The sequence below is a fragment of the Camelus bactrianus genome, chromosome 25 (assembly GCF_048773025.1).
Source record: "Camelus bactrianus isolate YW-2024 breed Bactrian camel chromosome 25, ASM4877302v1, whole genome shotgun sequence".
Classification (NCBI taxonomy): Eukaryota; Metazoa; Chordata; class Mammalia; order Artiodactyla; family Camelidae; genus Camelus; species Camelus bactrianus.
Genome location: NC_133563.1, coordinates 25,401,206 through 25,426,718, shown reverse-complemented (window position 1 = coordinate 25,426,718; position 25,513 = coordinate 25,401,206). Strand labels below are relative to the sequence as shown.

At 33.6% G+C, this 25,513-nt stretch overlaps 1 protein-coding gene and 1 pseudogene across 1 annotated transcript in view; one reads left to right on the top strand and one right to left on the bottom strand.

The window, feature by feature from the left end:
* The window catches only part of ATAD2 (ATPase family AAA domain containing 2), a 58,634-nt gene that overhangs the window by 18,531 nt on the left and 14,590 nt on the right, over positions 1-25,513 (top strand). Inside the window, exons 9-19 of the mRNA XM_010972610.3 lie at positions 6,172-6,279; positions 9,513-9,621; positions 9,925-10,040; positions 13,892-14,066; positions 14,943-15,031; positions 18,625-18,784; positions 19,812-19,902; positions 20,596-20,910; positions 21,270-21,402; positions 21,764-21,950; positions 22,626-22,811. Of these exons, the coding sequence (XP_010970912.2) occupies positions 6,172-6,279; positions 9,513-9,621; positions 9,925-10,040; positions 13,892-14,066; positions 14,943-15,031; positions 18,625-18,784; positions 19,812-19,902; positions 20,596-20,910; positions 21,270-21,402; positions 21,764-21,950; positions 22,626-22,811 (1,669 nt within the window). The remainder of the gene's footprint in view (positions 1-6,171; positions 6,280-9,512; positions 9,622-9,924; positions 10,041-13,891; positions 14,067-14,942; positions 15,032-18,624; positions 18,785-19,811; positions 19,903-20,595; positions 20,911-21,269; positions 21,403-21,763; positions 21,951-22,625; positions 22,812-25,513) is intronic.
* LOC123613565 (histone H3.3C-like) lies at positions 3,962-6,147 on the bottom strand (annotated as a pseudogene).

Here is a 25,513-nt window from a genome sequence, read left to right as displayed (position 1 = left end):
AGTTAGAGTATAGATTAATCTTGTCCTCACATACTCTCACAAACATATTTTCTTACCAAGACAAACATTCTGAGTTATGTGACTTCTAGACTTCTCATGATTCTGACCATCCTTTTTTAGATTTATTTTTCAAATTTGTTTCTCTTTTATAGTAGGAAACATTAATTTTCTTTGTTCAAATTATTTGTGGGTTTCTTTTCCTTCTGTAATTTGACACTTACTGCTTTTCGGTCATAGTTAAGTCCAAAGAGGTAATTCTTGTTTCTTCATTCTGGCTTCATTCTCTTGAGTAATAAAAGATTTTGGATGCATTAGAACTTTCTGGGTAGTAGTGGCATTATAGTAGTTCATGAATGAGGAAGCTTGTAGGGTGAAGACTAAAAAGGCAGAAAAAAAGACATCGGTTTGGGAAATGGTACTTTTTTCCTAATATTATTAATCTGCTCAGAAGTAAGACTGAAGTCCTATGAGATTTCAACTAGTCAGACAGTTCTTAGAAGCCTCCTTTTAGAAACAGATTGATATGTTTTAGCTGTGGAAGGTAACAGTTCTGTAGGTGCTGACAAATTCCTCTTTTCTTCCTAGAATATGAAATACTACCTGTGTCCCTTGGTCTCTCAATTTCATTTTCAGAGTATCAAAGTCAAGATATGTACATTGTAGATTTCTTGTTTCATCGTCCATTTTCATATGAGAGCCCAGAAGGATAGCGATCACAAAGGCAACCTGTCAGGGCTGGCCAGGATACACTGCATGTGGAAAGAGGCCATACTGTCTGTGCTTTTCACTGACCCCTTAGGATGTTGTTAGAGACCCCTATTTTGTTAGTGAAATTTAACGATCTTCAGAAAAGGAGAGTGAGGTGTCGTGCTCCCCGGAGTCCCCGTCAAACATAAGTCTAGGGCAGCTGTCTTGGTTGCCTAACTCACAAGACAGGCCTCTCTGATCTAGCAGAAGTGGGAGACTGACAGTTGCTTTGAAATTTAATTCCTTCTCTCATATATAATGTGTTTATATTTCTGGAAGTAACATGCTTGTTGATTTACTGCCTCTGTAGTCACCACCAACAAGGTATCCTGCAGCAGGTAGGATTTCTTTTTTGCCACTTTGATGCTTGAGTTCCCATATTTAGTTCACAGGATCGACCCTTTCTCTATGAATAGTGTCTCACGATACTGCATAGCTCCTAGGGTACAGGATTTTTTTCCCCTCCAATTGTTTGACAAATGTTTGAGTACGACCATGTGCCAAGCACTATAAATATAAAAATGACTAGGACATGGTGCAGGGAGGGGTGGGGGGATAAATTAGGAGTATGGGATTAACAGTTACATACTATTATATATAAAATAGATAAGCAACAGGGATTTGCTGTATAGCATGGGGAGCTATAATATTTTGTAATAATCTGTAATGGAAAATAATCTGAAAAAAAATGAATCAGTTTGCTGTATACCTGAAACTAACACAATACTGTAAATCAACTGTACTTCAATAAAAAAATAAATAAATAATGACTAAGCCAGAATTCCTGCCCTTGGATCTCATAGACAGCAGAGGATTCTGATACACTTAACATATGAACCAAGAGATTTAAGCTGTATGCTGAGTCACATTATTTGACTTAATAACCTTGGTATTGGTTTTGATAACTCCCTTTAAACTTTTCTTTTGATAAACAATTTTATTGTGTTATAATTCACATACCCTATAGTTCACCCATTTAAAGTGTACAGTTGGTGGCTTTTTATTATATTCACTGAGTGGTACAGCTATCACCTCAGTCAATTTTAGAACACTTTTCTTGCCTCCAAAAGAAACCCTGTACTCTTTAGTTATCACTCTCCAATCCCTCCAGCCTTAAGCTACTACTGATCTGCTTTATGTCTCTATGGATTTTGTTGGATATTTCATATAAGTGGAATTTTTTGTGCCTGGCTTCTTTCACTGGGTATAACATTTTCAAGGTTCATCCACATTGTAGGATGTATCAGTACTTCATTCCTTTTTATTGCCAAATAAGATTCCATTGTATAAATACACTGTATTTGTTTATCCCTCTTTTGTTTATCCCTTTATCAGTTGATGGCATTTGGGTTGCTTCTACTTTTTTGCTGTTGTGCATGCTATTTTGAACATTTGTATACAGCTTTCTGTGTGGTCAGATGTTTTCATTTCTCTTAGGTATAGACCTAGAAGTGAAATTGCTGAATCAGTTACTAACTATATTTCATGTTTTGGGGAGATGCCAGAATGTTTTCCAAAATGGCTGCTCCATTTTACATTCCCACAAGCAATGTACTAGAATCCCATTTCTTTACATTTTTACTAACACTTGTTATTACCTGACCTTTTGAATGTAGCCTTTAAAACTTTTTTTTTCTTAAGTTTTCTTGCCAAGTTGATGTGAACATCTCATTCCTTCTAAAAACTTTAATGGTAGTCATTTAGCATGGCCTTTTTAACTTTTCTTGAAGAAACCAGCTTCTGTGTATAGTTCATATTCTACTTAGGCATGGAAACAAAGCGTACATCCAAAGAATTGTCTGAACATTGTTCTTAGTGAATTTTCAGCCACAGTGCAGGATCTTCCAAGGGTCTTTTGGCATACATACATAGCAGAGCTTCAGGAATGCTGCCTTTAAGCAGGATTTTCTTTCTTCCTTATTATTTTTTTTAATTGAGGTACTGAGGATTGAACCCCAGGACCTTGTGCATGCTAAGAATGTGTTCTACCACTGAGCTTTACCCCTTTCTTCCTTACGATTGCTAACCTCTAGTCATCTAAGCTTTTTTTTTAGCTTCAGTCTGCAGTTTCTGGCATCAGCCTAGCCCCCTTTGAGCAAGCAGGTAACATAAATGGCACAGTTGCTTCACTAATATCCCAAGTACATCTTACGAGTTTTCAATTAACTAGAACTGGCAACTCTAGACACTCTGGTTAGGTCCACAGTGCTGGTCCAGTGCTTTTCCGTGCTACATTTTTTTAAAAGCTCTCGGTGAAATGAAAGAAAAGATCAGTGAGTGTGGGTATATGTGTCTAGAATCTTTTTTAAAGTGAAACACTGGCTTTTCTACAGAGTAACTGTGAAGAACTAGGACTGCCTAGGTTGTGAGCTCAGCTCAGCTACTTACTAGTGACCTTTTTGCAAGTTACTTAACCTCTCTATGCTTCAGTTTTTTGATCTGTGTAATGGAGACAATAGCACGTATCTCAAAGTACTGTGAGAATTAGATGAGTTAATACATGTTAAATATTTAAAATAGTACCTGGCACATTTTAAGTGCTATGTGTTTGATACAGTAACTATATTTTAATGTTTAAAAATAATCCCTACTTGCAGATTAAACTTGGGAAACTTTATGTCAGTCAGCAAGGTTTTATTGTTTACTTATAACTTTATTGGTTTATAAAATAAACAACTGGAAATCATCTGTATGGTAGTGTACTGAATGTGGATTTTTTTTGTTTTTTGTTTTGAAATAGACAAGAGGTTTTAATTCTGACACTATCATTGACTAATTCTGAAACTTTGAGCAAGTTATTTAAATAGTGAGCCACAGTGGCCCTGACTGTGAAATGAACCTACTAGTATGTACTTATCCAAAGTTTTAATTAAATTAAATTAAATAATATGTCTACCACCTGGTACAAGAAACATTTATTGTTAGTCCTTTTTATTGTTGAGTTGGTCTTAATTATGTGAGTATATACTGAAGTCACATACAGTTATGTATAATAAGTAACTATAGTCTCTTTGTAATATTAATGATAATACTAAATAAGTTTTTCATATAAAATTAGAGACTTGTACTAGATTTTAGTTTCAGGCTGATCACAAAAACGGTCTTGGGTGTGTCTGAGTGGGTGGATGGTGGATTATTTTCTCACTTATGTCTGTCTTTCCACAATCCCTTATCCAAAACCCTTGGGGCCATTTATGTTTCAGATTTCAGATTTTCGAGTGAGGGGTACTTATGAAGGTAACATACAACATATGCAATGTGCAACATTAACATTTGTAGGCGTGTTTGAGCCAGCACTGCATAGTCAAATGTATTAATTTTCTAGCAAAACGTATGAGTAGTCAGAGTTAAGTGTGACAAATAAAGATTATGAATTACCTTTATGACATTTCAAATCATGTTTTACTGCTAAGTGAATAATGGAAACATTTGTTTTCAGAATTTTTTAGGTATAAGATTCTAGACCTAAATTATGCAGATAATAGATTGTGGATATATTATATTTTTGGAAATATCTACTTAACCATGATTATACTCTGACTTAGGAAATGCTCTAGACCCTGAGCCAATAGAATGATTAAAGGTTTTCCCAGCCAGATTCTTTGTTTTTATCCTATGTGTCTTTTGCAATTCTGCAAAGGTGGAAGTGATTTAAAATTTTTGTGAATATCTGCAGCACTCAGCATCTTTTTTAATACTGTCAATAAGCCTAAGATTTTTTTTTTTAGTTTAATGTGTTTTAGTAGCAAACTTACAGGAGCAGCACAGAAGACAGACAACATTAAAAACATGTACCTGCATGTAGGACAACTCAGTTAGAAAAGTATAGTGAATGGATGGAATCTACTGTATGATAAAAATGCTACAAACACCATTTAGTTGCCATCAATAAGAAATTTACTGGTTTTCAAAAAATCCAAATGCTGTCATTGTCCAGAAAAATTTAACAGGTTTATTTGTTATTAAGTTGAACTGCTGAAACCTGTTCACTGAAACATTTTGACTTGCATTAATGCTTTATGTCCCCGCATTTATATTAAAAATTCACGTGCAAATTAAAATGGAAAAACTGCCAATACCCGATTTCTGTCCCCTATTTTGCCACTTGTAATCATATATTTAGGTACCTTCTGGCACCATGGGAAAAAAATATCTAACGTTCAGAACTACCAATAACAGGAAGAAGAGTTTTTGTTTTTGTTTTTGTTTTTAAGAATGAAATGTTTCCTATCATAGTGGATTCTTAAGCACGTTCTCCGCGTATGCAGCGTGCTAGCTGAATGTCTTTTTGCAAAATTGTTACACGTTTGGAATGGATAGCACACAGGTTGGTGTCTTCAAAAAGTCCAACCAGACAGGCCTCACTTGCTTCCTGCAAAGCACCGATAGCTCCACTCTGGAAGCGCAGATCTGTTTTGAAGTCCTGAGTAATTTCCCGCACCAGACGCTGGTAGGGAAGTTTGCGAATCAGAAGTTCAGTGGACTAATGACGTTTAATTTCACGGAGTACCACGGTACCAGGCCTGTAATGATGAAGTTTCTTCACCCCTCCAGTAGAGGGCGCACTCTTTGCATGTAGCTTTTGTAGCCAGTTGCTTCCTAGGTGCTTTATCACCAGTCGATTTGTGGGCAGTCGGCTTTGTATGAGCAATGGTATAGAGACCTCCTTACTTACACCCTCTTTTCCTTAGGCTGGAACTCGACAAGCTAGAGGCGGCCCTGACGTTGGAGAGGGGCGGTAGCGCAGCAGTGGCTGCGAACACAATTTGATTTTTTTTATCTTTTTATTTTTTGTGTGAGAGAAAAATTGAGACTTTATATGGATTAGGAAACTTACCCACACTTACACAACTGTCAAATAATGGTTGTGAATTTAGAGTTGAGGATATAATATAGATAAAAGGTCATCTTATTTCTCACTATTTCTTAGCATTTTTTTTTAACCCTTCTTGGTTCCCTTTGGTTTACATAAAAATTGTCCTCCTTTTAAGGCTTTTTGACATTTCAGAATAGGTGATTCCCTTCTAAATGTGAAATTATATGTAGTATAATATTGAAAATGCTTTCTAAAATTACAGTCCCAAAGATTCTAATATCTAATACCCTTTTCATCCCACCTTTCTCTTTGAGTATAACTGATTTATATTAAGAGACTTTATACTAAGTCACTCTGCCTGGTTTTGTCTTAATGAACATTTGATGGTGAGCTCAACCACAGCCGCCTATCTTTTTTTCCTTTCCTCTTAGTTATCCAAGTCTTTTATTCCCTTCAAAAGATTGAACCAACAAAGCTTACTTTATTGATTCAGCAAATATATTAATTTTATAATAAACCTTTTTGGATCATGAGGTATTTCTGATGTTTATATCTTACGCCTTTTTTCTCCTGCCTTCCTCCATCATGATTTCAGTTTTCCTCTTTAGGCGAAGGCATGCAATCCACAGTAGTGACTCAACATCATCTTCCTCTTCTGAAGATGAACAACACTTTGAGAGGCGTAGAAAAAGGAGCCGTAATAGAGCTATCAACAGGCAAGTGCATATTGATTACTTTTAAACTGTCAACTCTTTTTTTAAGTGGAAAGAAGGATGAATAATTTGGGAATAGATAAAGCTTGACTAAATTAAAAAATTACTCAACAGGTTAATATATAAACCAGAATACCATCTTGTGTGAAATATTTACAGTTCAGACTAATAACAAGTTATCATATATATGTTCTTGTAAAACCAAAATTGCTGCCTGGTAAACACTAACTTAAGGAAATGACTATTTTTATTTCAAATTAATTTTTTTCTGTTTATAATAATACACTCTTATTGTAGAGCTCTTAAGGAAAATTGAAAGTTAACTCATTTCATAACTCCTTATAGTATCAATTCACGTATACTGAATCTGCTGTTTTGATTTTCATGATAATTATGTAAAGCAGACAGGGCAAGGGTTAGTCCCATTTTACAGATGTGGGTGGGTAGATGAATAATGAAGTGCTTGGTATAAATCTATGAAGTTAGAACACTCCCTCAAACACTCCCTCATACCATACACAAAAAATAAACTCAAAATGGCTTAAAAACTTAAATATAAGACATGACATCATAAAACTCCTAGAAGAGAACATAGGCAAAACATTCTCTGGCATAAATCGTAGCATGTTTTCTTAAGTCAGTCTCCCAAGACAAAAGAAATAAAAGGAAAAATAAACAAACGGGACCTAATCAAACTTACAAGCTTTTGCACAACAAAGGAAACCATAAAACTGAAAAGACAGCCTACAGAATGGGAGAAAATACTGGCAAATGATGTAACTGACAGAGGCTTAATTTCCAAAATAGACAAACAGCTTATACAACTCAATGTCAGAAAGCAAACAACTGAATCAAAAAATAGGTAGAAGATTTGAATAGACATTTCTCCAAAGAAGACATACAGATGACCAGCAGGCACATAAAAAGATGCTCAACATTGCTAATTATTAGAGAAATGCAAATCAAAACTAGAATTAGTTACCATCTCACACCAGTCAGAATGGCCAACATCAAAAAGCCTACAAATAATAAATGCTAAAGAGGGTGTGGAAAAAAGGGTACCCTCCTACACTGTTGGTGGGGATGTAAATTGGTGCAGCCACTTTGGAGAACAGTATGGAGGCTCCTTAGAAAGCTAAAAATAGAGCTACCATATGATCCAGCAATCCCACTTCTGGGCACGTATCTGGAAAAGACAAAATCTCTAATTTGGAAAGATACATGTACCCCAGTGTTCATAGCAGTACTATTTACAACAGCTAAGACATCGAAGCAAACCTAAGTATCCATCGACAGATGAATGGATTAAGAACATGTGATATATGTATATACACAGTGGACCATTAGCCATAAAAAAGGATGAAATAATGCCATTTGCAGCAGCACGAGTGGACCTAGAGATTATCATATTAAGTGAAAGACATATCATACTTAGTGAAAGACAAATATCACATGATATCACTTACATATGGAATCTGAAAAAATGATTTAAGTGAACTTATTTACAAAGCAGAAACATATTCACAAGACATAGAAAACAAGGTTAATAAAGGGGAAAGCAAGGGGAGAGATAAATTAGGAGTCAGAGATTAATAGATACACACTACTATATATAAAACAAACAAAAACCTTCTGTAGGGCACTGGGAACTACATCTCAATATCTTGTAATAATCTATAATGGAAACAAATCTGAAAAAATATATGTGTATAAATGTATAACTGAATCACTTTGCTTTATACCTAAAACTAGCACAACATTGTAAATCAGCCATACTTCAATTTTTTAAAAAAATACAGTGCTTGGATTGTAATAATATATTCTTAGGGTAGAAAACAATGCTTGATGAAGCCATTGGAAACTAATAATTGAAGGGACATGCAAACCAATCATTCTTTGTATCCTAAGCTCTAGGCTTTTACCATGTTAGCTCTGCCCCATTCATTATGGTGGCCATTAGTCTCCTGTGGCTGTTGACACTTGAAATGTAGCTAGTATGAGTTGAGATTCACTGTCAGTTTTTGTAAAAAATACACCCTTGGATTTCAAAAACTTAGTACAAAAAAGATAATGTAAAATACCTCAATTTTTAAAACACTGATTTTGCATATTGAAATAGTATTTGGATAAATTGGGATATGTAAAATATATTAAAATTAATTTTTCTTTGTTTAGTGTGGCTAATAGAAAAATTTAAATTACATTTTGGCTTGCATTTCATTTCTATTGGACAGCAATGAGTTAGATCATTCAAAAGCTGTGTACTTAGATGACTTGGATTTTTCTTTGCCTTCATTTCATATAAATGTTCATCTAATTCTGTAGATTGTATATTATGCAGTTATTTTTCTATTAAGACTTAGTGAAGAAATACCTTTTTAAAAGCTACAATTAAAAACTTTTCTGTCTTGGATTTCGCAGTATAAATTCCTTGTGGAGTTTGAGACTAGTGAATATTGTCACTTGGGGTGAGAATGGTGCTCTTTTACTTGTGTTCAGTTGCAGCAGGCATCCTTTGCTTAGACATTCTGGAACAAGTATCTTAACCTTTAACATAGGCATTTTCATTCTTCTGTCTATAAAACAAGCAGGTTTTTGAAAGTAATTAAGAAAGTAGTGAATCATTCTTGCATGAGAGGATTGACATGGATCCAAATGCTGGTGGACTATGGATATTTTGCCAAGAGGTAGATTAGCAGAGTTGTTGCAGGTCTAAAGACATGCTGTGCTTGGGGTTGATTCCTAGATCTGCTACTTATTAGTTGTGTGACCTTGGGCATTTGAGTTAACCTTTCTGTGCCTCAATTTTCTTTTAAAATAGGGGAAATAATATCTACTTCATAAGAATATTGTGAGGATTTAATGAATTTATACATGCAAAGCACCTAAACTAAAACAGTGTTCAGCAAATGGTAAACACTCTAAGTTAGACGTGATCATTATAATATATATTGATACTGTCTGAATTCTCAACTATTTGAGTTACTTTATGGTGCTGTGGTATCTTGAAAACTGGTATTTTCATTTGATTGTATATCTTTAACAGTAAAGCTTCAAATATAAATATTCCTAATATTTAAATTCTCAACTTCTAAAGAAAATGAGGAATTTAAAATACATAATCTCATGATTGCTCCAATTGGAATTTTTTTATTCTAAAATACTTATATTCTAACATGGAATTTGGGGAAGGAAAGTGAGTTGATGAGTGTTTTTTTTTTAACCTTCTAAAATAGGTGCCTCCCACTGAATTTTCGGAAAGATGAATTAAAAGGAATTTATAAAGATCGAATAAAAATTGGAGCAAGCCTTGCTGATGTTGATCCAATGCAACTAGATTCTTCAGTGGGTACCGTCTTGGGATGTATTCTTGAACTGTAATATTGTTTTTTGTTTTAGTGAAAAATTTTAAAAGAAACCAATTTTTTAAAATCAATCTTTATCGACTTTTAAAAAAAATTATTTATTTATTTATTTTGTGTGTGTAGGGGGTGGGAGGTAATTCTTTCTTTTTTTTAATCTTCGAACTACAATTAAGATACTGTTACTCAGTTGACTGTGTGTGGCTTGGGTATATTTTGGGAATGGAGTGAGATTTTAATTTTGACTCCAAATCTAAAAATGTCAATGTTTCCCTTCCATTACCAGGTACGATTTGATAGTGTTGGTGGCTTGTCTAATCATATTGCAGCTCTAAAAGAGATGGTGGTGTTTCCATTACTTTATCCAGAAGTCTTTGAAAAATTCAAAATTCAGCCTCCTAGGTAATTTAATTATACATTTAATTTTAGCCAAAATCTGTGCTGTGCTGTGTCTAGAAAGATCATGATTCTCTGTTGAAATTTTTCAGTTCTACAGTAATTTGTTATACTTGTTATACTTGCAAGGTCCTGGATGCTTTGAATATTTTTACTTTCTTAATGTTTAATATTTTTAAAAAGGTTTCAAAATAGATTCTCCATGAAAAAAAATCATTCTCCATGGCTCTTCCTACATTTAGTAAAATTCCTCCCATACATACACCTTACTTTTTTTCTTTCCTTTTTGTAATTTAGTTTTAAGTTTGTGTCAAAGTAATATATGTTCATAATTTCAAATGTCAAATAATACTGTAAGTTTTACATAAAAAAATAGTAGTGGTCTGTTCTCTATCCTCCTCCATTTCAATTCTCATTTCCCAGAGTCAATTACTTTCAACTCCTATAGCTGCTATTTACCTGTACATGTCTCAATAATAAGTTTATACTATAATTTTTAATTTTTCTATTTTAGACATAATCTGTAGACTTAACTATGAACAGTGACTCTTTGGCTTTTTCCTCCATGTACATACATTTTTCCCCTCTTCCTCAATACTTCTAGTAGTTTATTATACATATATAAAAATTTTGGATCAATTTTCAATGTTTGCTTTATGACTATATAAATGTTTCTTACAGTTGAGCCATGTATAATATATTATGCCTACATTTCCTCTTTTATATCCCTCCTCTCCCCACCAACTTTAATATTTGCTTGGGTTTTTTGTTTGTTTGTTTTGCTTTTTGTTTGTTTTATAATTAGTTTTATATGTACTTATCACTTCATCCACAAAGTTTTTACTAGAGCTGTAAAATTCTTGGCAGTACAGTTAAACATATCAAATAATCTACTGGCTCCTCCTTACTTCTCTAGCCACATCTTCCTGGAGCCTCCTTTCTCTTGCTTCCATCTGGACTGGTTGCTTTAGTCTTGTAGCACAGCTAAGTCTTGGGACTTCCCACTACCTTCATCATGGGATTTCCTTTGTGTTTCTCTCAGTGCTGGGTTCCCAGCTCCCTAGATTCAACTAGGACATTTTTGGTTTATAGCTGTGTTTTAATAGAGTATATTGTAGGAATATCCTGAGAAAAAGGCCGCATGGGAGATTATTTTATTTATTTTGTTTTTGAGAATGTCATGTAACCAAACGCTATTGTGTCTTTTTCCCCTTCCTCCTTCATTGCACTATACCTTCCTGACCTGGAAACATGGCTCTGATTTCTAGGAAGGTTTTTTAATATTACTTCTTTTGTAGTATTTTCACTCTTCTTTTTGTCCCTCAATGCATGTCAGTTTAATATTGGACCTTCCGGATTAATCTGCCTTTCTTACCTTTTTTCTCTGATTTTGTTTGGTCTTCTTAATATGAGAGGGTTTTCTTAAGTCTCTAGTAATCTTTAGCTCTCTGTTAATATTTAAAAGTGAAGCATATTTTTTAAAGCTCACTAGTAGGGACTAACTTCTAGGCCTCACCTTAGGGTGATTGATGGGGCTGATTCTTTTACCAGAAGTTCTCAAAGTCTATATTTAAGAGTGTTTTTTCCCCAGAGATGAGTCCTCCAGTCTTCTGTATGAGCCTGGCTGCTAGCGTTTCAGCAGTGGACCTGAGCAAGGATTAGGAGTTTCCACCATTTAGTATGGAGTTTTAAACTTAATTCCTGCACCAGCTCATTTTGTCCTCTACCAGGAAGTAAACCAGCCAAGCAGGCTGCCTGCACAGGGCAGGGAGAGGGGATCAGGATGGTCTCATTGTTCTTTAATAATGTTTTACTCTGTCCTGTCTTCACCCACACCCTTCACTTCTGCCTTGAGATGAATTGCCTCTAAATTGTGAGAGAGGTTTTGCAAATTAGCTTACTTATTAGGTGCTTCTTTAGTTGAGGCTTTTAGCTTTCTCAGGTCTCTGGTGTCATCTGCATTCTAACTTGGAAAATTTTGTTGGGATATCTCAAGTATTGTCATCTTTTTGTTGTTTGCTTTATTTGCTTTGTGCACTTTAGCAGAATTAATGAGGAATGCACAGATAAAACCATGTGTTCAGTCTGTCTCATTTAACTGGAAGCCTACTCTTGAACTTTTTATATCACCGTACTTCTTTATCCTCTTCCTTTTTCTTCTAGTTTTTATACCTTATTTATCAACCCATTTTTAAACCCTAGTTCCTAATTCCCTTTTCCTTATACAGTTTTTTTTTCCCTAAATCACCCTCTTTGGAAACACTGATTTAAGTAAACTTTATAAAATTAGTAGGCTTTTTCCCCTTTTCCATTATAAAAGTTACATATCATGAATCAATTATAAACATCAGTGAATTCAAAAAAATTTTTTTAATCAAAAAGACATTAACTCTCCAGTACCTCCTTTAAAAAAAAAAATAAACCTAAGTATCCTCCCCCTAAAAGATAGTAACTAAATCACTTTGCTGTACAGCTGAAACTAACATTGTAAGCCAGCTACACTTCAATAAAAAACAAAAATTTTTAAAACATTAAGAAGACTGCTGGAAAAGATATTAATATTAAATAATAGCATTTACTGGTTACATGAAATGTTGAAAGTATCTCGTTAAAGTAATTTAGTGAATTTTAAAAGAAACAACAAACCTCCCAATTTTTCTCTTTATTTTTTCTTTCTTACATTTCTCCTTTTGCACATTTTCCCTCAAAAAAAAATTAAATGATTGTGTTAAATTGTTATTTTCCTATGGTATGTTCTCTTTCCATTTTAATGGCTGGATAATATTCCATTTCATAGATATCTCACATTTTACTTAATTGACTGCTACTGCTGGCTATTTTGTTGTCTCCTGCTTTAATTATCACAGATGTCAGTGTCATGAATATCACATCACTTCCTCTTTATGGGAGTCCTTAATTCCTCCTCTAAGATATAGTCTCATGAATAAGATTATTGGCTCAGTAAATATATTTTAAAAATCTGTTCCTGTCTTGGCTTTTGTACATTGAAATCACTATGGTTTATTTCATTTATTTGTCTGATTGTTTTCTTAACAGTTACTTCATTTTTTCTTGCTGCTTGATTATGTCTTATTATTCTTCTTTTATGGTTTAATTTTGGCTTTGAACAGATTTTATTCACCACTTGTGTTTTTGGTTTTTTTTTGGCTGTTCATATTTTGTCATTTCTGTTTTTCTGGTATCTTAAATGTTTCTTTTCAAGAGCAGTTATTTGATGATTATTTCTGCTAAGATTATGAGTATAACCTATTTTCTCAGAATTCTATCCTGAGACAGTGAATAACTGCAAATATATGGAAAAGCTGTACATTATTCCATGACAGTGTAGTGATTTCACCAAAAATTATTTTAAATTTTTACATTGTCCTTATCCCTGTCACCCAACTACCATTTTGAGTTCTCTCTTCTTTTCATCTTACATTCTCTCCTGTTCATTCCTAGCATATTTTCTTGCAAGACTTTTGGTATTGTGTTACTGACGCTAGGACCAAAGATTATAGATAAAATTAGCTATTCTTTTCCCTGATACGTTATAAGAATAAACTGTCAAAGTTTTTTTAATCATGACTTTTATGCAAGATAAGGGAATATGATGAGCATGATGAATGAATAAAAGAAAATGTGTTTCAAATAAAGGGTTTTATTTAGTTTTAATATTAATTTTGTCATATCAGTGTTAATTCCCAGCGTTTAAGTGGTGCTTTGTGGATTGAAATGATATTTCAGTTGTTTTACTTACTTTCACTAATTGAGTGCGTTCATGATATTGGTTTCTACTTTTGTTTAAATAGTCTACTTTTTAAAGTAGTACTAAAATAATACTTATTCTTTTACAGAGGTTGTTTGTTTTATGGTCCACCTGGAACTGGAAAAACTCTAGTTGCTAGAGCACTTGCCAATGAGTGCAGTCAAGGGGATAAAAGAGTAGCATTTTTCATGAGGAAAGGTGCTGATTGTCTGAGTAAATGGGTAGGAGAATCTGAACGACAGCTGCGATTGCTATTTGATCAGGTACGATATGAAAATTTACCTATATAGAGTAGAATTAGTGTAGATGTAAGAGTGTGAGAATTAGATAAAAATTGCATTTAATCACCTTTCACAGGCATAAACTCAGAAGAATTAGACCAAATATATAATCTTTCTAGATTATTTCCCTTCATATGCCATGATAATACCCACTTATGATGAACAGTTTTATAGTAAGAGAAAGAAATAATTGAATCTAAGTTCTTCGGCATCTTAGGTCTCATGTCAAGAGAGAGAGAGTGGTAGCCTAATATTTAAAGAAACAGAATAGTGAGTTATGTTTCAGTATGTGAGCTGAAGATGAGCTCTGCCCTGGAGCGGCATTCAGTTTCATATCCCAGATTGTATTGACAGCACATTGTGAGATAATACATTCTGATCTACTGAGGCATATTGCTGCAAATGCTTTTATGTCTCTGTAGAACTCAGTGAGTTTTTTTTATTTTAACTTTACTGAAATAGATTTTTTTTTTAAACTACGGCATCTTGTTAAATGTTTTCCCATCCTGACATAGACGAAGGCTATGTCACTGTCTTCTATTCTTTGTCTTGTTTTGACAGTTGGTCTTATATATTTCTTATTTCCCAATAATTACAGCTATATGAAATCTAAGGTATATAATCAGTGGAGTGTGTATTTTGAATATTTCTGGTTGAAGATGCAAATAAATTTAAACTGTATGCTGTTACAATTTAGTCTGAATCCTTAGAACATAGTTCCTAAATTTACATTTAGATTTAAAAAGTATAAATTTCTATAAGCAAGTTGGAATGAAAATGGATTAAAATGGTTTATATTCAGTCTGCATAGTTGAAGTTTTTCATAGTAACATTCAGTCACTGGACTTGCTTTTCTAGGCCTATCAGATGCGCCCATCAATTATTTTTTTTGATGAAATCGATGGTCTGGCTCCAGTACGCTCAAGCAGGCAAGATCAAATTCACAGGTAAAACTTACTTAATGGAACTTCTGCTTTTCTTCCTATATTCTGAGCCATATTGATACTGCATGAGGGATAGAATGTTAAGTGGTGAAAAAACTTTACAAACCTGTTGTTTGGTAATAGAAACCAGTGTATAGTACAAAAGGAAAAAGTGAACATGTTCTGGATGGCAGAGTGTTCTCAAGCACAGTATTGGTTACAGATTTAACTTGTGATATAAACTTAAATACCCACTGGTCAGCGAGGTAAGGCAAATAAGTGAGACACGCCAGTGATAAGAGTAGGGCTGGGAAGTGTGGCTAAGTGTCTAATCATAAGAGCATAGCCCTTTTTTTTTTTTTTAAGCTGTAGCCTGTTATTGAAGCGCAAAAGCTGACTCATACTTGGAAAATAAAATTTCTGTTTCTTTTATATTCAAATTTTTGTGTTAAAAATGTATTAAACGTTGCCAACTAATTCAGATGCTTTTAAGATGCTGCCTAGGCCAAACAAAACGTGTCTTAGGGTTTGACTACTAGTTTAAGTTTCTAATACTAGCCCAGTTTCCTCATTTTCAGAATGGAAAAGTTGCATCTCCTCTGTGATAACTGTTTACCCAAAGGAGCACTTTTTATTAGTGCCACTACCTCGGCTTGAATCTAAATTACTTTTAACCCTAGTTCATCTTCAGTTTTCAGAGCTTCTTTTCAGATGGTCTCATGAATTATCTGTAATTACTTACTTAATTTGGGATACCTGAAAGCAAATGTTTGCATGTATTCATTATGCCAGTATTGTTTTTTATTGCAGGTAACATGAAAGAGGAACAAGATATAGTATGAGTGATAGATAGGCTTTGATTTTTCTAACACCTATTTACTATATTTTGATACCCTTTTTGACTTGATGCTATCAAATTTCATTTGTTGCCCTGAGGACATTAAAATGTTAACTACTGTTATGGTTAAAATAGTTGTGTCTGCACTTACCCTACCAGTAATCATACATACTTTTTATATAGTACATATTTTATCATCAGCCATACTATATTCATTGTGTTATTAGAAAAATATTTAACAATACTACTATCACTTGGCAATCAAGTTATTGAATACTTACTGTATTTTGGAACAGTTCTAAAAAGGATTGGTGAAATTTTAGTAACAAAAATTATAGGATAATTTTAGCAAGCACATGCTATATATATATTTATGAGAAACATAGTGTACAAGTCTTGTTTTTTAGAAGTTAGCACATTGAACATGATTAAGCTGTATTTATTTTTATTGAAGTGTAGTTGATATACAATGTTAGTTTCAGGTGTACATAAGCTGTATTCTTTATCTTATTGTTAGTAATAATAATGTAGGATAATGTAAATAAGTGATTATGTTAATGCATTAGAAAATAAAATTTTTAACTGAAGAGAAAGAGGATACAAATATAAAATAAGTTAAAACTGTCAAATCTTTACTCTGAATTGGAAATAACAGTATGAACTCATGATGAATTTTATTTTAAAATAAAAAGTAATCCCTGTCTTTGGGCACTAAAGAGGCCTAGGACCCATCACAGTCCAGTGGTAATTCATACAGCACTCAGAATGTGATCTCTAAAGACTAGGATTCTTCAGGAGAGATGCTGGATATCAGAACTTAGGCAGAAAATAGCAAGACAACCCTGGAATATCTTGTAATTCCTAGAAGTGAATGACTGATGGCCTCATATCAGAATGACAGCCAATTCTGAAGGGGTTTACATTGGCTGAAGATGGGACAATCTGAACATCAAAAGTAATAATGACCCAACAGATTAAAGTGCATCAAATATGGAAAAATCATCAGTTTTTAATTGTCTCTTTAAATAACTTAATCAGTCACTTCAGAAGTTGCAGAGACAGTGACTCATTACTCTGAAAATTGATAGAGAATGAATCAAGCATTTTTTTTCCTTTCCTGTACCCATGATTCAGAGTAATTTAATAATATTGATGAAATAGCATTGTTCTCTATAGAAAAGTCACAGTAAATACAAAGGAGATTATTGAATTATAAAAATAACCCTCTTGCAACCCCTTATAAAATAGTGTATTGGGACCTTTGATTTTTAATTGGGAGTGATTTTGCCCCCCAGGGGACACATGTCTCGGTCTGTTTTTGATTGTCACCACTGGAAGGGGATGCTCTACTGGCATCTCGTGGGTGACGACCCTGGACGCTGTTAAATATTCTGTAACGCACAGAACAGCTCTCCACAACAAAGAATTATCTGGCTCAATATGTCAGTTGTGCCAAGACTGAGAAACCCTGATCTAAGCGATAATTGTTAGTGGCTGCTAAAAACAGTAAGAAAGGTGGAAAAGTTGATGGTAAGGTTTATAATCTGTGGATTAAGCTGATAGCATCTCAGCTAAACCCAATCCACTGATCTTAAATGAAAAATTGGTATTATGTGCCTCCTGAGGTATACAATAGGAAGTACATGGTATCTTCCTGTGAAGTATGCTTTCCCAATTAGTTTAATCTGCATCTATTAATAGGAAAGCTAGAGGGCAAGTTAAATGACCCTATCAGGAAGCATTGAGCCTAATGCAGAATGTGGGAAGGAAATTCTACAAGACAAATGAACCAGTTTCTTCAACAAATAATTGGTATGGGAGGAAGGAAAAAAAAAAGTGAAGGAAGTACAATGGGAACTGTTATGGATTTGAGGGATGTTTGACCAAGTGCAGTGTGTGTATCTTGGCTTGAACAAATCAAATGTAAAACGATACTATGAGACAGGGACATCAGACATAGGGTAGTATCAAGGAATTCTTGTCGTTTATGTTGGTGTCGTAGTATTGTGGAAATTTTTAAAGTCCTTATCTCAGAAATACATACATGAAGTACTTAACATGAAATATTTATGGATTGAATGATATATCTGAGATTTTTTGTTTGGTTGATTGGGGAGGGGTTAATTCACTTAAAGCTATTAAGTGAATATGTACCTGGCAGGGGAGATACTATGATCACGAAGGTGGTATTCCTAGGGTGAGGCTTATCCATTGCGCTCCAAATGTGCTGACCCCTGCACTTTCCCCTGAAAAAAAATTGAAAAATAAAGCTACTGAGTGAAGACATAAAAAAGGAATACTGATAATTGTTGAAATGGGGTGATGAAGATGTGGAGATTGTTTTACTATTCTCTCTCCAAAATAAAACATAATTAAAATTCTATATCTCTATGCTTATGTATATTCTGTTTTATTTTGGGGGTTTTTGATAATGTGTACATGGTGAAACATGTTATGATTTTTAGGTAATGTTTGTCTCCTTGATACATATTATTAGTACTTTTTTATGTTGTTTCCTTGTTTGAGAACTTATTAAAGTTCCTATGTGAAATTATACACCCATTTGTGGCTTTCTTAAGACTATGTTTTCCATTGATTTTAATGTCTACGTGCCATTTAGTATGTTATTTTAGATTTTTTTTAATCCATTGAAAGCAGTGGGATGCTTTGAGAAAATTCATTCACATGTGTAGTGCATTAAATCTTATCTTAGGAAAAAAAGAAATGATGTATTCCCCCTCCATACAATTAATCTCTTCTCTCTTATTTTTAAATTTAGTTCTATTGTTTCTACCCTGCTAGCTCTTATGGATGGATTGGACAGCAGAGGAGAAATTGTGGTCATTGGTGCTACCAACAGACTGGATTCTATTGATCCTGCTTTACGAAGGCCTGGTCGCTTTGACAGAGAATTCCTTTTTAGCCTACCTGATAAAGAGGTAAGAACTTAACATCACTCAAGTTGGTCACTTTCATCATGAACAAATCTTGGTATAGTGAAAATTTGAAGATTGAGTTTTGTATGTTCTAAAGCAATGTTGTATGATTAACATTTAAATATATGTATATATTTTTAAGGGGTCATTTAAAAAAAAGAACTCATAATTCTTTATTCTTTTATAAAAATAAAATAGTGTGTCCCTAAAAAGACTCTTAAAATTCTTTGAATTGAGCACACCCTTTGCATGTTAATCATACAACTTTATTTTGATTCAGAACATGTGACCTAAAGAACAGTCAGTCCTTAGCCAATTCATTAGCCTTGGCTTTTTCATGGATACAGCTGTTTCCTACCCAGTTTATTTTATTTTATTTTATTTTATTTTATTTTATTTTATTTTATTTATTTTATTTTATTTTATTTTATTTTATTGAGTAAAAGTAGATTTATTCAGAGACTACATACTCCATACACAGAGCGTAGGCTGTCTCAGAAGGCAACGGAGCCAGAGGCCTAACCAGTTATTTTAAAGCTGCTTAATCTTTTGAGAACAAAGTAAGAAAATATGGGTAGAAAAAATAATAAAAATTTTTTAACGTTAAAAGTAAAAAAGATGGGAGGGTATAGCTCAGTGGCAGAGCACATGATTAACATGCACAAGGTCCTGGGTTCAATCCCCAGTACTACCATTAAAAAAGGAAAAACAAAATATGGGTAGATGTGTCAGTAGTCTTAAAAACAGTTCTTAGTATGTACCAGAATAAGCAATAGTCCAGTAGTTACTTAATTTCTCTCATTCACATTTATGATGAATAGAACTTGAGCACTATAAATGCAGATCTGTTTAATATAAATTCTTTAAGCTCTTACAAATTCATCTTTTATTTTTACTGTTTCATATTTCTGCTTATATTAGGTATTGATATCTTTAAAATTTTAGATAATCAAATTATTTTAAATAGAAATTATTCTCATCTGAATAGCATTTTATTATTATAGAAAAATTAAATTTTTTTTATTTGTAGGCTCGAAAAGAAATTCTAAAGATTCACACAAAGGATTGGAATCCTAAACCACTGGACATATTTCTAGAAGAACTAGCAGAAAACTGTGTTGGTAAACATTGCCTTAAGCATTAAAGAAATTTTATATGCATTTCAAAGATGGAACAAATTGTAGTTTTGCCAAGGTTATGTTTAAAGAAATACAGGGTTATATTTCTCATCTATTACTTGTGGCATGTTTTCTTCTTACAAAGTCTTAAATATTAAATAGAGATAATTGGCATTTTGGCTGTCAGAGAATTTGAGAACAAAGTTAGACAATAATAGTAATAATAGCTATCTTTTTTTTTTTTTTTTTTTTTTGCTAACTTTATATTTTCCTAGTATCCTTTTAAGCAGTCTACATATACTATTTCAGGTAATCCACATCGTGTCCTGTGAAGTAGGTTGTGTTGTCTCCACTTTAAACATGTAGAAATGGCTGAGAGAACATAAATGACTTTGAAAGATCGTACATCTAGTAGATGACATCTGGAATTTGAACCTAGCCTGTCTGATTTCAAAACTCCTGCTCTTGACTCCTGTGCTATACCTACTGCTTGCATATTTCACTCACAAAAGTTGATTGATTTGTTAAGTATTATTACTGCCATATATACCCCAGTTCACTTGGGGAATAAGAGATATTTTAGCCTTATTACTCCTAAATATTTTTCTACTAAATTGCTAGGCTGATGTTTAATTAGCATGGTCATGCTAATAGGGTGGTAATTTACTTAAAATTTTTTTTGGTTGCCTTGGATAGGATACTGTGGTGCAGATATTAAGTCAGTATGCTCTGAGGCTGCTTTATGTGCTCTGCGTCGCCGCTACCCGCAGATCTATACCACTAGTGAGAAGCTACAGTTGGATCTCTCTTCAATTAATATCTCAGCTAAGGATTTTGAGGTAGCTATGCAAAAGATGATACCAGCCTCCCAGAGAGCTGTGACATCACCTGGGCAGGCACTGTCCACCATTGTGAAACCACTCCTGCAAAGCACCGTTCACAAGATCTTAGAAGCCCTGCAGAGAGTATTTCCACACGCAGAAATCAGAACAAATAAGGCGTTAGATTCAGGTATGAAATTTGATTGACCATTTAGTTTTCATAATCAGTAAAGCTAAATGTTTTGTACATCCCAGAAATGTGTCTTTTTATAAAAGAGCCTCTTGAGAGGAATTTGGTCATGCTTTGCCCAGATGTTTGAAGATTTACTTCGCAGATTGCCCTAGACTTAATGTACAGTAAGTTTGGAATGTATTTTTAAATTTATTTGCTATTCATATCTGCACAAATACGTATCTATACAAATATTTTTGATTCTTAAGAAGATTTCATTGAAGTTCCATTGGTTTGCTAATTGAAGCATTACATAAAAATTTGCTTTGTAATCCAGAAAAGTTACTAAATATGCACACTTTTTGTTTGTCTTATAGATATTTCTTGTCCTCTGTTAGAAAGTGACTTGGCTTACAGTGATGATGATGTTCCATCAGTATATGGAAATGGACTTTCTCAAAAATCCTTCAATAAGCTAAAAGAAAATTTTAATTTTCTTCATTTGAATAGGTATATTTCTCTTGAAAATTTATATGTACACACACACTTTTTTTTCCTGGTATGTAAATTCCCTTAAACTAAATGAAATGGTGTTTAAAAAGATAAAAGATGCCAACTAACCTCCTTTTTTAAAGTTAAAATAGAAAAATTTTTGTTGTTACATTTGTCATGATTGTAGGAACTACAACGTATAAAGTATTCTAAAAATCCATAGAGGTTGATTGTTTCTAAAAACCATGAGAACCATGATGTTATGATTGGCCAGCCATGTAGTCAAAATTTTTGACTTACGCAATTTTGTAATTGGTAATTTGGGAGGAAAATTTAAACTTTTTTCCCTAAAATATAGGTTATTACTCATTTCTTTCAGAAATGCTTGTTATCAACCTATGTCCTTTCGACCGAGGATATTGATAGTGGGAGAACCAGGATTTGGGCAAGGTTCTCATCTGGCACCAGCTGTCATCCATGCTTTGGAAAAATTTGCAGTGTACACATTAGACATTCCTGTTCTTTTTGGAGTCAGTGCTACATCTCCTGAAGAAACATGTGCCCAGGTAATTTATTTGTGCCTAGACAAATAAGCTTTAAGACAAAGCAGTCTTCCAAAGATAAAATCTGAAATTGCCTCATTGTTTTTGTGCAGTGTTTTTATGCCTTTCTGATTTCTAACTTCAGGTTTACGGAATAGAACTAGGCATAATTGCTTGCTTATTAAAGAGTATGGGTTTAAATCCCATTTCTACTACTTAATATCTATGTGTCCTTAGGAGGGTTATTAGATCTCTGCCTCATTTCACCTGTTTACATAGTGGAGATAATAATAGTACTTACCTTGTATGGCTGTTGTGAGAATTAAATGAGTGAAATATTTAAAACAGTGCTACTATGTAGAAAGTACTCAGATATTCTGCTGCTTCTGTTTTTGCTATATTGAAATTTAAATGTTTTAAATATAAAAGTGTTTTATATTTATATTTTTATATTTAATCTTGGTTACCATAACAGAAAAGTCTTCTAGATTTCTTGAGCAGTTTTCTGACTACTTGAAGCAATTACGTTTTCCTAAAAATGAGATTTTATAAAACATTTAAAAACAAGATTGTGGGATTAGGGGAAGCATTTTAAAAACTTGAAGGTTTTATGAGAAGTTAAACATTGTTCCAGATTAATAAAGCACTTTGCTAATGTGCTGACTCTAACTGAATGTAATTTTTTTCTCTCTCTACTAGATGATTCGTGAAGCTAAGAGAACAGCACCAAGTATAGTCTATGTTCCTCATATTCACTTATGGTGGGACATAGTTGGACCAACACTCAAAGCCACATTTACCACATTATTACAGAATATTCCCTCATTTGCTCCAGTTTTATTACTTGCAACTTCTGACAAACCTCATTCCGCTCTGCCAGAAGAGGTAAGTTGTTGGGGGAATCATTATACTTTAAAAAGAGATATTTATACCAAAGTAGTAAGAATTTATTGTAAAAATTCCAGGTGTTACAGAGGTGAATAAAATGATAAGGAAGTTTTCTTATTATAAGGTACTATCGTTAACTATTTGATACATGTGCTTGTTGGGCAGGATGGTGTGTGTATATGTGTATGAGTATAGTAAAGCCACATTATAAATTTTTTTCTCTAAATGGAATTATATGATGCATACTATTCTATAACTTGCTTTATATATCTTACATATTTTTAAATACATAAATCTTAAAATTCCTTTTAAGAGCAGCATGGCTTTTTGCGTTGTCCTGATGTACTATAATTATTTACCCAAATCCTTATTAATACATATTTCCAGTTGTTTTCCAGTTTTTCTCTTGAACTGCTGCAGTGAACATTCTTGGGTTTTAAGTTGTGTGAGCATCACTATCTGGATTTTTCTAACATTAACTTCAATTCCTAAAAGTGGAATAACTATCTTAGTCAAAGAGTATGCACATTTGACACTTTTGATAGTGGCTAATTTACTGTCTTTCAAATTTGTGCCAATTTAGACAACTACCAGTGACAAACAAAAGTTCATGCTGTTTTTGCGTTGAATACTCTTCTAGCTATTTGCCTGGTGTAATCCTTTATTTTTCTCAAGTGTCTGCCTAGATATCACCTCAGAGAGGTTTTCCCTGATCAGTTTCTCAGTGATAGCAATATAGCTCCTCTGCCCATCACTCTCTTCCCTTACTCTGCTTTGTTTTTTATCGCTGTCTGACATTAAATATTAATTTATTTGACTCTGTCTCTCGTAGCAGAATATAAAGTACAAGAAGTCAGGGACTTTTTTTCCACTTCTGTATCCCCAGAGTACATTAATAAGCATATTGTAGGCTTCTGTGTGTGTATGTGTGTGTTTTAATGAATGAATGAAGTTTTTCCATAGGTTTGACAGAATTGGTATATAGCTTTTAGAACATCAGTAGGAAGATAAATTCCAACACTTTATCAAAGAAACATTTATTATGTGGGTGTTCTGTGCCAGGCATGGTTCTAGATGCTAGAAATGTAGCATCAAACAATACAAATAAAAATTTGTATCCTCCTAGGGCTTACATTCTAGTTGAGGGAGAGACAAACAAAAATAAGTAGACTATATAATACTAACCTATTGCTATAGAGGAAAATTTAGCCAAGCAGGGCCAAAAGAGTGTTCTAGGGTCATAGTGTTAAATCTGCTAGGTTAGTCTCACTAAGAAGATGACATTTGAGCAAAGACCCAGAAAAGGTAAGGTAGTGACCCATTTGCGTATCTGAGGGACAAAGGTTCCTGGCAGAGGAAAGCAAGTGCTAAAGCTTTGAAGCAAAAGTGTGTTGGGAAAATATCAAATAGAGCCGAGTGAGTGTATGGCAGAGTAGAAGGAAATGAAGTCAAGGAATTTTCAAAGGACCAAATTATGTCCCTGATGGCAGTTTTAGTAGTTGTGAATTATTCAGCTAAAAATTAAATAAACTGGGAAATGAACATTAAGTTAATTACAGATTCTCGGGGTGGGAAGAGTCCTTAATGGTTTCTAGTTTAGTTTATCATCTAGTTTTTGACTCTCCTTTATAGTCTTTCTTTTGTAGAGAACACTTTTTTCACTGTTCATTTTGTTAGCTCTGACTCTTGAAAAATCAGCTTATTTTGAGAGGCATCCATCTTTTAATCTCCATTTTTTTCCCCCAGGTGTTACAGAGAACCTGTCTAATCTGTCTTCATCTTGATAACTCTTTGTATACTTGAATATGTTTTTGTGTTCATTTCTGTCTCCCCACTCTGATCCAGGTTTCTTTACACCAAATATTTCTTCTTGTATGATATGGTGTATTCCTTAGGGTTATTAAATACAATAGAAATTTATTCTTTGCTCTTAACAATACCAGGCAGATGACTAGATTGGCAGGTCTACCCTCCCCTATGTAGTCATTCCAGAAACTTGGGCTGAGAGAGCTTTCTCATTTTTATTGCATGGCTTTTCAGTTTACGTTTATTCCACCCAGCTGAAAGGGTTGGCCTATTCTTGTGCATGATCTGAGTGTGACACATATCATTTCCTTTCACATTCCATTGGCTAAAACTCATAGCAGTACCTAACTGCAAGGGAGACTAGGAAACATGATATAGTAGTTTGCCCCCAAAAAAGAAAACATGGACTGTGATGGGAGCAGGCTCTGCTACACATCACACGTATTTTTAGTTTTCAAAATTCTAGTCACTCTCCTAAATGTCTTTGTCTTTATATTCGTTCTGAAAGGCAGTACCCAGAATAAATTAAGTACTCTAACAGTGTTCTGATTAACAGAGTAATGAAGAATTGCTATTTGGTAGCCACATTATACCATTGGTTTATTGTCCTCACTGTCAATTAAAACTTTGTTAATTATTTTGAAGTTTGAAACAAAGATAAACTTATATTCTTGGTAATAAGTAAGGCAAATGAGCTGAACTTTATATGGATATAGGGAGGTTAATAAACTGTAATCAGTTTAATCTGGGGTAGCTTTATCAAGAATGTGGGAATTCTGCCCTTAAAGATCTTTTTTTTAATATAGCTTCTTTGTTTTCTTACGGTAATATTGCCTAAGTATGTAATCATATAATTGTAACCTGGCTAAAGTATCTCAGTATCACTCTGTAGA